At 38.2% G+C, this 14,357-nt stretch overlaps 1 protein-coding gene across 9 annotated transcripts in view; it reads left to right on the forward strand.

Annotated features, from left to right (window-relative positions):
- Nucleotides 1–14,357, forward strand: part of LOC127627527 (mitogen-activated protein kinase 10) — an 88,728-nt gene that overhangs the window by 36,941 nt on the left and 37,430 nt on the right. For 7 of the 9 annotated variants that reach the window (XM_052103954.1, XM_052103955.1, XM_052103950.1 and 4 more), the window contains exons 4-8: nucleotides 7,821–7,950; nucleotides 8,995–9,053; nucleotides 11,529–11,667; nucleotides 13,025–13,190; nucleotides 14,133–14,204. In XM_052103954.1, the coding sequence (XP_051959914.1) occupies nucleotides 7,821–7,950; nucleotides 8,995–9,053; nucleotides 11,529–11,667; nucleotides 13,025–13,190; nucleotides 14,133–14,204 (566 nt within the window). The remainder of the gene's footprint in view (nucleotides 1–7,820; nucleotides 7,951–8,994; nucleotides 9,054–11,528; nucleotides 11,668–13,024; nucleotides 13,191–14,132; nucleotides 14,205–14,357) is intronic. The other 2 variants (XM_052103951.1, XM_052103953.1) reach the window with 1 other exon arrangement.

Here is a 14,357-nt window from a genome sequence, read left to right on the forward strand (position 1 = left end):
TTTTTCCTTGCACGTCAGTGTCAAAGGCAGTGGTACGGATATGCGGAGCAGGCAGTGGAAGCAGGAGTGGACTGTTAATAGCATTGTTGCTGTGTTCTGGCTGGTTTGCTGGCTGCGGTAACCCTGCTGCCTGCTGGACGGACAGCCCTGATATAATTTAGCTCCCTCTCCTCAGGAGCAGTCACATGATGTAGCATGGCAGCTGTATTAGCTTAACAAACATCATCCCCCCAGAGAGCGAAAGAGAGAAGGAGATAGATAGAGAGAAAGAGGCAACAGAAGGACAGTTTAAATGGACTGTGCAGTCACATGTCTTCCACAGTGTCTGATGAAACTGCAGATGAATAAAGAATGTGGAAAAGGTCTGTTAGCTTTAGCCTGTTAGCTTAACCAGCACACACAAAATGTTTTTACGTCGTTATGGTGTTTACAACAGCACATTTTGGTTGCAAATTGGTTACATTGCATTACAATGGGGAAATCCAACTTGAGGTGGTAGCTTTGTTTTGAAACACGGTTTCAGCTCATGGTGGTCAAGCTGGTTTTTGGAACATGGTAGCTGGTTGACCAGCTACAAATCATCTTGAACCAGCTCAAGTCCAGCTTGGAGCAGCTTGGACCAGGTCGAAGCCAACTCATGATAAGCTTGGACTAGCTCCCATGGTCCAAGACACAACTACCAGATTAAGATGGATTTTCCTGTAGGGTTTGGATTATCAGAAATATTGGACCAAATTTAGAGGAAGTCGCAAATACTGTATTTAATTTTATTTTATAAATTGTATTATTTTTTTTGCGACTTTTATGCAAGGCAAGGCAAGGGAAGTTTATTTATATAGAACTATATATAGCATTTCATACCCAATGGCAATTCAAAGTATCTGGTATCTTGTTTTATTTAAGTAGCCTCAAAATGCTAATAGATAACATATTTGTATTACGAAAACCAAACTACACCAAACTGCAGCATTTGTGGAACTTTAAAAAAAATAAAAATGAGATAATTTTGATCACCCAAAATTATTATACTAAACTGCATCTTTGAAGAAAGGTTGCATTATAGTCACTTTTTTTTGCTTCTATCCAACCAAAATAAAACTACCTGGTAGATTTTTTATAATTGAATTAGCAATAAAATGTAAGTAGATAACATATTTGTATTACTAAAACAAAACCAGACCAAACTGCAAAGTTTGTGGAACATTTTATTTATATAATGCAATGTAATTTGTACAATTAAAATGTAATATTTTGAAATTTCAGAGATGTTGTGAAAATCCATCCCTTTCCACATTTATTTTATGAGCAAAATAACGTCAAGCCATATTACAACATGTGTTTCCTTAGTGAAAAAACAAGAAACTAAGCACATTTAACCACCCTAAGCTAGTTTATTGGTTTTAGCTGGTCTCCCAGCTTAATTAGGATTAGACCAGTTTAAAACAGCCAACACCATCAAATCATCTTAGGCTGGTTTAAGATGTTTTTTAGCAGGCTTATTAAACGAATCCGTCATATAATGCCCACTTCATGTTGTAAACTAAATGCTGAATATTTAGATGACGCAGTGCTACATTCTGCAGAGTGCTAGTCAGAGCTGTGAGCATCTGGCAAGCCGTCATGCTGTTAAAGGTCTGGTCACTAATAATTCATCATGCCACACACACGCGCACACACTCACGTCAATCCCCTGACTGTGCACACTCCCAGTAAATGAGATTCCAAGCCTTTAGAAATATTTCCTATATCGCAGGTAAGAAAGTATGTGCCAAGAATGTGTAAGTACATGTAAATGCATAGGAAGCAATCTGTCCTCACAGTGAGGGTATAAAATGGCATACTATTATAGTACTTGTACTATTTTTGCAGTATGCACTATGCATTATGTATAGTGTTCACAGTATGCAAATTCTATGTATGCATATGATTAAAAAAAATTACCTCTTGAATTATTATTTGCTTGGACATAACCATGTTATTATTTCTGAGATTTTACCATTCAATGCAATGAGGTCATGCGAAAACAATGTCCATTCCACTGTTAGGAATTGTCATTGCATACCGCATGCTGTTTACACACCGGCTACTTTATTAGGCACACCTGAACATCTACTTATGTATGTGATTATCTAATCAGCCAATCAAGTGGCAGTAGTGTAATGTATAAAAGCAGGCAGATATGGGTCAGGAGCTTCAGTTAATGTTCACATCAACCATCAGAATGAGGAACAAATGTGATATCATTGATTTAGTCCGTGGCATGATTGTTGGTTCCAGACGGGCTGGTTTGAGTAGATCTGTAACTGCTGATCTCCTGGGATTTTCACATGCAATAGTCTTTAGAGTGTAAAGAGAATGGTGCAAAAAAACAACAAACTTCCAGCGAGCGGCAGTTCTGTGGGCAAAAACGCTAATGACGGAGGTCAGAGGAGGATGGCCAGCCTGGTTCAAGCTAACAGGAAGGTGACCCAAATAAACACGCATTACAACAGTGCTATGCAGAAAAGCATTTCTGAACCTACAACACATCAAACATTTAGGCTGATAGACTACAGCAGCAGAAGACCCCTCCGGGTACCATTACTGTCAGCTTAGAACAGGAAATTGAGGCTGCAGTGGGCACAGGATCACCAAAACTAGACAGTAGACATTTGGAAAAACATTGCCTGGTCTGACAAATCTGGATTTCTGCTGAAGTACACAAATGTTCTGTTCTTGGCTGACAGAAGTGGAACACAACATGGTCTTCTGCTGTTGTAGCCCTACCGCCTCAAGGTTCGACAAGTTGTGCATTCCGAAATGCTATTCTGCTCAATACAATTGTACAGAGTGGTTATCTGATTTATCATAGACTTTCTGTCACCTCTAACCAGTCTGGCCATTCTCATCTGACCACTGGATGTTTTCTTGTTTTTTGAACCCATTCTCTTTACACTCAAGAGACTGTTGTGCATGAAAATCCCAGGAAATCAGCAGTTACATAGATACTCAAACTAGCCCATCTGGTACCAACAATCATGCCACGGTCTAAATCAACAAGATAATTTTTTTCCGTATTCTGATGGATGTTGTGAACATTAACTGAAGCTCCTGACACATATATGCATTATTTTATACATTACAATGCTGCCACATGATTGGCTGATTAGATAATCACATGGATCAGGGTTGTAGCAGAGATGAGGACCCAAACGCAGAGATGAAAAAACAAAATACTTTAATTTACAATAAACTAAAGATAAAACTCCCACTAGGGGGAAACCAACAAAAACAACCCCATAAGGGAAACAGGGGAATCCAGACTGGGGCAGAGGAAAACAGGACCGACTAGACCAGGAACCAGGTTGGGGATAGGGATCAACAGGAACACAATAAAAGATAATCAGGCCAGACTAGGAAAAAAGATAAACAGGCACTGCACAGCACACATAAGGAGACTAAAACAGGGAGAGAAAACAAGTGGGTTAATAAAGGCAGATGTGACTAATGAAATAATAATGAGCAAATAAGGAGGCAGCGGGTATGACATAAGAGGAACATATATGATACAGAAACAGTAACAAAGCTGCGTGTTCTCACAAGAATGCAAAACATCCGATTGGCATGAGTGCACATCGCCAAGACAATGAGGTGATATACACTCATGCCAATCAACAAAAAAGAAGATAGAAGACACTTGTGTGAGAGTTTGGCCACACACACACACACACACACACACACACACACACCTGACACCTTACCGAAGTGACCGAACCTTAGCACAAACGTGAGGACAACTCACGACCCGGGCGCGCAAATTGAGCGCAACGCGTGTCCACGGACGCAAGAGACAATACGAAGATCGACATATATTATTGACGAGAGTGCATGCAACCAAGATGACACAAGCGTGATGCACCCACATCAATAAACGAAAAGACAGGGAGTATGAATGTCTGTGTCCTGACACAGACCGGAACCGAAGTAGACAGGAAGTCAGGACCCAGACACCATACTCCAGACATGAAATACATTAGACAGAAGAGCATGCGGCAGATAATAAAACAGAGCGCGCTCACACAAAGACAAACATGGGCGGATATTGCCATGGTCCTGCCAGACCAAAACCCAGACTGACAGAGAGACAGGACCGAGACAGCATGAATAAGTAGTTGTACAGGTGTTCCTAATAATGTGGCTGGTGAGTGTAGTACATGGGACACAGTATACAGTAAGCAGTATGCTAGTATTAATTCTTAAAAACCCCATATAACATATAACAATAAGTGCCTTTATTTACATGTCTGTGCATGACAAGTACAATCACAGGCACAAAGTCTCTTTTATTTATTCACATGGGTGCAAGGAAAATTATCAGAACAAAAACAAGTATATTGTACATTTATGAGTTAAGCTCGTGTGCAGCTGGTTGAAAGGCTGAACACAGTGATGCACTTGGTAACAAGTTAATTACACAAGGCTGTGTAAAAGGATTTTGAATTTTGTGATATGGTGTCTGTCATTATGGAGCCCTTATCTGGTCTTTCCATCTTTGAAATATGCTGTTCAAGTAGTTGAAATGCTCTCTTAAGTTTGTGACAGATGCATTTGCCCAGAACTCTTGAAGAGTAATACTACAATACATTAACTACCCAGAGAGAACAGCCATGACTTCATCTTTCACACAAATGGGTTTCTATGGCTGCCATTAGCCAAAAAATCTCAGAAGCATGCAGCTGTTTCCATGGACACATTTAAAAAATAAATATAAGTGCTTTACAAACTTTTGTGATGTGTGCTTCGACAGTGGCTTGCCTGCTTACTGTAAATTGTTATGTTATTTTAATAAAATCAAAGCATTGATTATTATTGAATTGTTTAACAGATTTATTGTCTATTTCTATGGTCCAAGAGTTTTCACTAATTTAGCCTAGTCTCAAAATCTTTTCATTCGAATACCTGCTTGCATGTATAAAGGTGTGTCATTTAGGGGTTTTCAGCCCCTCCTGAAACCTTTATTGTACCTCACCCCCTCTGCTATGGCCATCTGCTGCTCAACCAACCCCCCAGCTCTGTCTGCTCATATAACCAAATAATTGGTGAATCAAAGATCCACATGGGCCTGAATCAAATATATACAGCATATCTATATACAGTATATATATATATATATATATATATATATATATATATATATATATATATATATATAAAATATATAGGCATTTGTAAACATAAGTTTGGGAGGATCTTGATCCTCTAATCCTGTCAATCGTAATTTCAAGGGTGTATAAGCTGCTGCCTTCCTGACTCAAAAAATCCCTCCTCCTCCCCATCTCCACTGCATTTCTATCATCTACGTGTATATATATATATATAGTATACAATTTATGTTGTTGTTTGCTGGCTCATATAATATACATATCCCTAATTGGACCCTGTAAGTGTTAGAAATAGTTTGAAGCTTGACTATTGATTTACATTAATCATAATCACTGACACAATGAATCACCCAAAACTAAGTATGACACCTCTCAGTCATGCTATCACACAATACCCAGGTGGCCGGCCCGGCACTTCATGGCTGTCTGCTTTTAATTTCTCATAATCCTTGATGCAGCCCACCCATTGTGTTTCAGTAATAGATTTTGTTGCCAAATTATCATATAATTTAGAGCTTCCCTTTGGCCTCCAGGTAAACTTGCTGGTTGAAGACACTCTATTTATTCATGCAATTGAATTGTGACTAATTTCATTTTAGGCTTAATTTATGATAATGTTTATATGCAATTAATATCTCCAGTTATTGAAGAACACTAATGTGAAATATCACAGCGAGCTTCTGGGTACCATATTTTCTGCTTTGCTTTGGGATTAAAGCAAAGCGCAGTAGCGGTTTTAACCACCACGCAAACCATGCAATTGTGTGGGGTCCCGGACATTGCCCATGCGCTCTCACTCACAGATACGTGAGTTGGTCATACCAACCTTGTCTTTTTGCCCGTTTCTGCTCTGTATTTTCATTGTTTATACTATGTAAACACATGCTGGACGAACATCCCTACCTGCTCACTGTTTCTTCGGTGTCTCACAAGACATGTCAAGTTAAAAAGTACTTCAGATCTCAAAAACGCACGTCGAGACACCTGCGTTCTATTTCATTTGATGTGCTACGTCTAGATCGTTTTTAGCGCAGGTGTTACAAAGATTTAACATTCTGAACAAGTTCTGGTTCCAAAGAGGTGACTGTTACAATGTTAAACCTTATTCCAGATTGTTCTGCACCAAGCAAAGTTTCAGTGCTTGATAAACGGCAATGTTTCTTTCCCTTTTGCTCTAGTGTCTAGCTAAGTGGTAGCTGTGGCTCAGGTGGTAGAGTGGGTTGGCAGCCAATCGCAGGGCTGGCGGTTTGATTCCTGGTCTGCACGACTCCACATGCCGAAGTGTCCTTGGGCAAGACACTGAACCCCGAGTTGCTCCAATGGCAGGCTAGCGCCTTGCATGGTGTATGAGTGTGTTTGTGAATGGGTGAATGGCTGTATAAGTGCAGACCATTTACTGTGCTGAGGGGACACTGTGCCTTATTACAATACTATAACGAATGCTGCCTACGATGCTCACATAAAATACAGCCTTTTGCAACATGGTGAACAATACACGCAGCATCAGAATATGAAATCGTAAATCCGCCCCTGGCCAAGTGCACACATTGGTGCATTGGTCCTCACTAATCCTGTATTTTCTCGCCAAGGGCTGTGGCTCTTAAACAGTTTTCCTGTGTGGTGAAGGGAGAGGGAGAGAGAGAGAGAGAGAGAGAGAGAGAGAGAGAGAGAGAGAGAGATAAGGGGTTTCGCATTTTCTTGATATTGCTGGAGTGCAGAGTTAAACTCCACCTCCCTTTATGGATGCTGGCCAATCAGTAAATGGTTTCCTGATGTCAATGATATGTAGCTGAGTCAGACTCGTTTTCTCACAATTAGCCTTTTTGTGGTGCTTACTATTGCAAGCATTATTTCTTATTGACTTAATACCAGGAAAATGGATGTGGGCTCTTTTGACTTGGGCCAGTAAACAACCACATAGAACACTAGGGATGGGAATCTCAAGGAATTTAACTATCTTAACAGTTATCATTCCTTGATAGGATTCCTTGATTCAATTAACGATTTATAATTTTTTGGAATAAATATTTGGAAATACATGCAATTTGTATTGCATTTATTCTAAGCGGGTCTCTCAAAACAAACATAGGAATTTTTATAGTGCCACAGAGAAATTACCCTATGCATGACTTACTAATAATTATCTTTGCATATTAAGATGGGATACATACATTTTGAATTTGTTCAGCTGAGGTATTTTTGATTCACTAAAAAGAACCGACTCATAACAGTCATTTGTTCGGGAAATGCATTGGTTGCACTGTGTAAATCTTTATGACTCTATATGTGTGATTTACTGTTATAATTGTTACAGTATGTAGTTCAGCTAAATTAACCTCAGTAATGTATTACACAGATAGTTGCTGCACAAATTGGTTTGATTCACCACAAATTGATTGCTGCTCCAAAACTAAAATGCACTTTTAAATTTTGTATCTTGAGAGGTAACTTTTATTTGGGCAATAGGTAGATTATGTGTTGTAGATATACTGTACTGTATGTGATGAATTCCATTCTAAACTCTTTTTCTGCATAAAACCTTCATTATTGAATGTCATACTTCCAAATGTTTCTCATTAACATATTTTATTCAACACATTAATATGTCTCTCTCTCTCTCTCTCTTTCTCTCTCTCTCTCTCTCTCTCTCTCTCTCTCTCTTTCTTTCTATATGCACAGTGCTGGATATGATGCTGTTCTGGACAGAAATGTGGCCATTAAGAAACTCAGCAGACCCTTTCAGAACCAGACTCACGCCAAGAGAGCATACAGGGAGCTAGTGCTTATGAAATGTGTCAATCACAAAAATGTGAGTGCCAAATCACAATATTCCTCACTCTTTGGGCCCACAAGGTGGCAAATTTTTCTAACTAAAAACGGTTTCCTGTGAGAAAAAAAGTGGGAAATTAAACCCACAATTGAACTCCATTCAAATCTCAGGACATATTTGAATCTTTTTGGAAACATGGACAATAATTTGCACCTGAATGTTGACACTGAGAAACATTAAAATTCATTGAATTTAAAAAAAATAAAAAAAAAATATATATATATATATATATATATATATATATATATATATATATATATATATATATATATATATATTTTATTTTTATTTTTTAAAACATTATTTCTTATACCCATCGTATCTGACCAATAAGAGACAATCTTGAGGCCAAAACCCTGCCCATTTTCACCAACCTCTGTGTCATGCTATTTGTGATTCTATCAGTTTATTCCTAAGCCTACTGTATTTATTTTCCCTTGAAAATACCTATAAATAGTATCATTGTGCTTGGACAATTAGTATATGTCAGAATGCAAATTGACAAGATAACATTGGATTTCAGTCATATTAATATTTCAAAACAGTTAAGCAAATTTGTAGCTTTGATTCAGCTATAGACGCGACTAAGATGACAACCATGCTGTTAGGGAAGATACAATGTGCGTCACAGCATGTAAACAGGAAGTGTGGAGACTAACGCATAACCAGCATTCACAGAGAGAGAGAGAGCGAGAGAGAGAGAGAGAGAGAGAGAGAGAGAGATTGGAGAAGACTGCTATTGGATGATTAATGACAAATGAAGAAAGAGAGGTGGTGGAAACCTCTTTCTCTCTCTCTGAGTGTCTGAGACTCTGGTTATAAAGGACAGATGGGATGTGATAGAAATATAAATGTTGTTCTTCTATCATGTTCATCTCTTTTATGGTTCTCTCAGTCTCTTTTTGTGTGGAAAATAACAGTGGGTAGAGTTTACCTACACGTGATTGTAAATCAGTAATTAATGATTAAATAAAGATATAGCATTACAGTACAATTGTATGACTTCTCCTTTTTTTCCTCCAGATTATCAGCTTATTAAATGTCTTCACACCACAGAAGTCTTTAGAGGAATTCCAAGATGTGTAAGTAACAATAGGGAACTTTTCAAACAGAAATGCAACTGATTATGTGTCAATTACATGACACTAATTTTTTGTCCAGATCTTTTGAGTTTTTTAAACATTAATTAACAATGTCAAAGTTGACGTCTGAACTGTTACATTTTTTTTTTTTTTAAACATGATTGAAATTAACATGGACACAAATATTACATTTATAAAAATTTGATACATATGTTTGTTTTTTTTTTTATCATCTCGGACAATTTTTTTTGTCAACATCCTATTTATAATGTTAAAACTGCAGTGTTCAATTTCTGAGCCACTGTAGCTTCATCAAGCAAAATTGCAAAAATTATGTCTGTGTTTAGACAAATTTTATACACTTCCCCCCATCTGCCATTGGTCAGAAAACATAGTCCAACCCTGAATTCACACCATTGGCTGAGCCAACATTGCTCAACAGACAAATAGAATGCAATTTAGTTTGGTAGAAATGACTAATGCTAATGCAACTACAGTAAGCTCTAAATATGTCCACAAAAAGTGAAAAGTTTACAGCTAATAGTAAACAACAATTATAAAATGGATAGATCACATAGTTTGCATATTTAGTCATTGTTAATCACGATTAATTGCTGAAATTGTATTCTATTTATACTTATTTTCCTGTCAAAATGCACTTAATCCCTTCTTAGGAAAGAAAAGAAAACAATATGTAACAATATGATGCTTTATTAACATTTTCCTAACAAAGCCTCCACAGTATAAAGATAGAAATGCACTAAAATATCACTGTGGCAGGGCGGAGGGCGGGGCCGGGTCGTGATGCTACACACCCGGTCCCGTATTAGGCTAATTAAGACTCCGTGATGGATAAAGGTCGACTGCAGAGGATCATGCGGGAGAGAGAGATAGTTGACGGACATGTCCGGCCCCGTCCTCCGCCCTGCCACAATCACCAATTCATGTAACATTAAACATTTAGTGAAGTCAAAGTCGGAGGTTGACTAATTGATAGAACCAGTTCATTGCATTGTGTATTAAATCTCTTAAAACGAATCCTCCATAGACTGTGGCTATCTGCTTTGCTACAGCAATTGTGCAGCTACATTAATGATTTGCTTCAGGGCATGAAGGCCAGCGTCAAGCGCTGCTTTGAACTCCACATGAAAAGCACTCGCAGACAAAACTTCTCATTCTGTGTTTTAGTGATAGTTAAGACTTGACGTGCATCTGTGGTAATTAAAATGTGCCTTATAGAGGGTGCGATGTACTTGGTTTCTGTCACAAGTCCATCTGGGCTTGTTTTGTACAACAAATAGTGTTAAGAGGTCCTTTTCCCATCATTTTTAGCACTGACATGGCTGTTGTGGGTGTTTGTATTGTGTGCATTAGTGTAATGATTCCGAGTGGACACAGTAAAGTTTTTAAAGTTTTTTTTAACTGTGCCTGCATTTGAATAAACATTATTAATAATGTAAATGTTGTTGAAAAAATTATATGTAATAAATGTATTAACATGTTTTGAAAAATAATGCATAGTCTGCTAGAGTAGGCTGATTTATGATATGTTAAGTTAATTACTGCATGCTATGTGTGAGCATACACAGAGTACTAAAACAAATGCTGAAATACAGAGCGGGGGTGATCTATCACCTGCAGTCCTTTATGTGCGTGCTCTTTTGTTGGTCCCCGAGATTTGAATCCAGTGCCGCGAATGGCTTAATTTATTCTTCTCGTTGTTTGGACTTAATCTTGAGCAGGATCGATGTCATGAAATGTCTGCTCGCTCAAAGCCGGATTATTTGTAGCTCTGCTTGGATGGATGGTATGTTTTTTGAGTTCATTCTATTTAAATGATTTAAAATCAATGCACAATCTTCAGATTTTGGCTAGAACCAGTCATAGTGAGGGTGAACTGCCTTTAAATGATGTTTTGCCATGATACAACTTATGTCCAACTTTGGGAGCATTGGGTTCGAATCTGGCCACGACTATTCCTGATCCATTTCGCCTCTCCCTCTCCCCAAAAATTACTTTTTGTGTTTTGTAAAGACACAAGATTTTTTAAGTGTATCTTTAAATGATTGGTTGAGGCTCAGCTCTATGTTGTGCAATTTTATAAATCGAAAAATAAATAGCAGATGCGACATTTGATCCATAAACTGCATGGCCATGGCCTGTGAGCTCTCAAGTGCACAACATTGTCTGTAAATATCATCAGCGACTTGCTGACTGTCATCAATTGGCAAGTATTTTCTCAGCTTAAGAGGTTGTAAAGATCCACATCGATCCAAATTGGCCTCTTTTGTACATTAGAAAGGAATGAATAAAGCCACACCATTGAAAAATGACAGGAATCAAAGGGACAGAGATACCGACAGTCACAGCTACCAGACAACAGAGCATCAGTTTATCCTGTGAAATAATGAGTTGTAAACTGTGATTGTTGCGTTAAAGCTTTATAACAGAATAGTCACATTCTCTCTCTGCCAGTTACCTGGTGATGGAGCTGATGGATGCAAACCTCTGCCAGGTGATTCAGATGGAACTGGATCATGAGAGGATGTCCTACCTGCTCTATCAGATGTTATGTGGAATCAAACACCTGCACTCAGCCGGCATCATCCACAGGGTAAGAAACATCTGTTCAACATCTGTATAATGTGTTTTTGCGTCCGACTTTTGTAAACATTCAATAAACGAACATCTTTGATCATTGCAATGCATTTTGCAGTGTCGGCATCTTGTGCAGGAGCACAACAAAAAGTTTTAGAAGGTATATCAAGTTAAAATGAAGTTTAGCAGAGGCGTGCACAAAAGGAGGTCAGCAGGGGCACAAATTAGTTTACAAATTGAAAGATGTCCTTCTGGTCGTGCAAGGGGGACATTTTAATAATAAACATACAATGATTAAATAAAACATATTAATTAAACAATAATTTTACTAATATAGCAATGTGAGATTTCCTTATAAATTGTGGAAGCATTTAAGAAAATAAGTTAGAGGCGCCTTTAACAGCGCACACTACAGCAGAGTGAATTCCAATCGAAAGTGATCATCCCTATGCCCTACTCACTCCAAAGGGCAGAGCCTTTGATGTAGGAACTCTAAAAGGATAATGCCCCCATTAATGTGTGAATGTACCCTCCACTAACAGTCTTGTGGGAGGGCGATTGGAACAACCCTTTGAACAACGGCGTACCCTTTTCACAGCGCCCTTCAAGGGTGCAAAAATGCCATTGGGAATTCGCCCGTGATCACTGGAGTGCCGTTGCCACAGACAAGTAACAGGTCAGAGAAAAAGTCCACTCTATGTACAGTATTGTAGAGTAAGCTCTCAAAAAATCTATAATACTCGATTGATACCGCGTTTCCGACATCGCACACATTCCGATTAATCAGAAGAAAGAAAAAGATTAGCACTATGAAGCATATACAAGGGGCTCTAAAATACCGGAAATACCATAGCACTGAATGATTATTCTGTTCATGGTACTCCAAGGTACTTCAAAAAATAAAATGGTTTATGTCAAAAACATGGCATTACCATGGACAATGTCTAAAAAATGTTGTAATAGCACTGTACTTTTTGTGAGGAAAGATAACAAAATAGGCTAGTATTTGTGATGAAGGAAATAATGGAAACATGTGAATATGTATAGAATTAAATAAAATGCTTAAAAGCAAAGAAATGTGTATTTGCTATATAGTATAATAAGTAGTACTCATTCAAAAAAATATCAATGCCTTTTTTATCCTTCCCCCCTGCTGGGTTCTGTGCATGCCACTGGCTGCACGAGACACCTATATTCTGTTCTATTCATTGTGTTGCTTCTAGCTTTTTTTAGCGCAAAAACATGTTTGGTCTGAATGGCCTCTAAATGAGCTGTTCTTGGCCAGAATAAGTTGCAGATTGGAGCAAATTGGCCCAGAATTTATGCTGATAAATAAAGCCATAAAGCCACCATGACCCCGATTTCCCTTTTAGGATCTGAAACCTAGCAATATCGTGGTGAAATCCGACTGTACGTTGAAGATCTTGGACTTTGGGCTGGCGAGGACCGCTGGCACTAGCTTTATGATGACGCCCTACGTTGTAACACGGTACTACAGGGCTCCAGAGGTCATCCTGGGCATGGGATACAAAGAGAACGGTAAACCAATCACAGGCCTGCATCTAAACTGAAAAGAAAAAATTATTTGTATTTAACTGAAATCAATTCTTATCTCTCAGATTTGGGGTTTTAAAGACTCTAGCTTCTAGTGGATGATGTTAGCTTTGAGGTCATCTATATGCCAGTGTACTTTTAAAGATTTGCATACTTTAGGGTAAATAGTATGTATGTTTTTCCTAGAAAATGTTCTTTAAAATGAGATTTTCCATTTCCTAATACCACACGCCACTGACTAGCAACCAATTAGCAAACGACTAGCACTATAGTGGTTTTATGGGCTTTGACATAAAGTATTGGCTATTGGTTGAAAATTGAGAAGCGCTTCAATATTCTCCTACTCACAACATTTCAATAGGAACTACGTCAACACAGGAAAGAAAATGGTCTTTTCATGGGGTCTTTAATTACAAAATGTCTGCTTTGTTGATACTGCAAAGAGTGTGTTATAATGGAAAAGCCAATTTGAGTCAAATAAATGCTAGGTTTTCGGGTTTGAGGATTTAACAATCACTTCACTTCTTAGATTTCCTGCTAATATGCTCTTAATTTGCTAAAATACTAACAGCGACCACTGCTTAACAATCCAAATGACTTCTATTAATACAATAAGGGCCAAAGTCTTAGTGTTTATATGAGAGATTGAGAGAGACAGAGAGGTCAGTCTATGGATTTCCTGTCACAAACTATCCTCCCTGTGGTCTGTCCCCAAGCTTTGATCTAAACCGTTATGGAATAATCGTTTGCAAAATTATATCTGTGGCAGATACTTAGATAATTAGCAGGAGTGACACAAGTACACAACAGACATAGATCTCTCCAGCTCTCTTTCTCTCTCAATCGCTAACAATGTATTTGTGCTAATGCTAGCTCCTCTTTTTCTTTTCTTCGCTCTCTCTCTCTCCCCTGCTTCTGTGCCTGCAGTGGATATTTGGTCAGTTGGTTGCATCATGGGAGAAATGGTGCGCCACAAAATCCTTTTCCCCGGCAGGGATTGTATCCTTCATAAATGAAGATGTTATTAGCCAATAAGGAATTAGCATTAATTATAGTTGATGTGAGACCAGACTGGACCAGTATTCATCTCCCTTACAAAAAATCGAAACTAGCTGCAAACTTGCTGCAAATTTGCTGCTCGTTATTTTCAAA

This window comes from Xyrauchen texanus, chromosome 34 (genome assembly GCF_025860055.1).
Source record: "Xyrauchen texanus isolate HMW12.3.18 chromosome 34, RBS_HiC_50CHRs, whole genome shotgun sequence".
Classification (NCBI taxonomy): Eukaryota; Metazoa; Chordata; class Actinopteri; order Cypriniformes; family Catostomidae; genus Xyrauchen; species Xyrauchen texanus.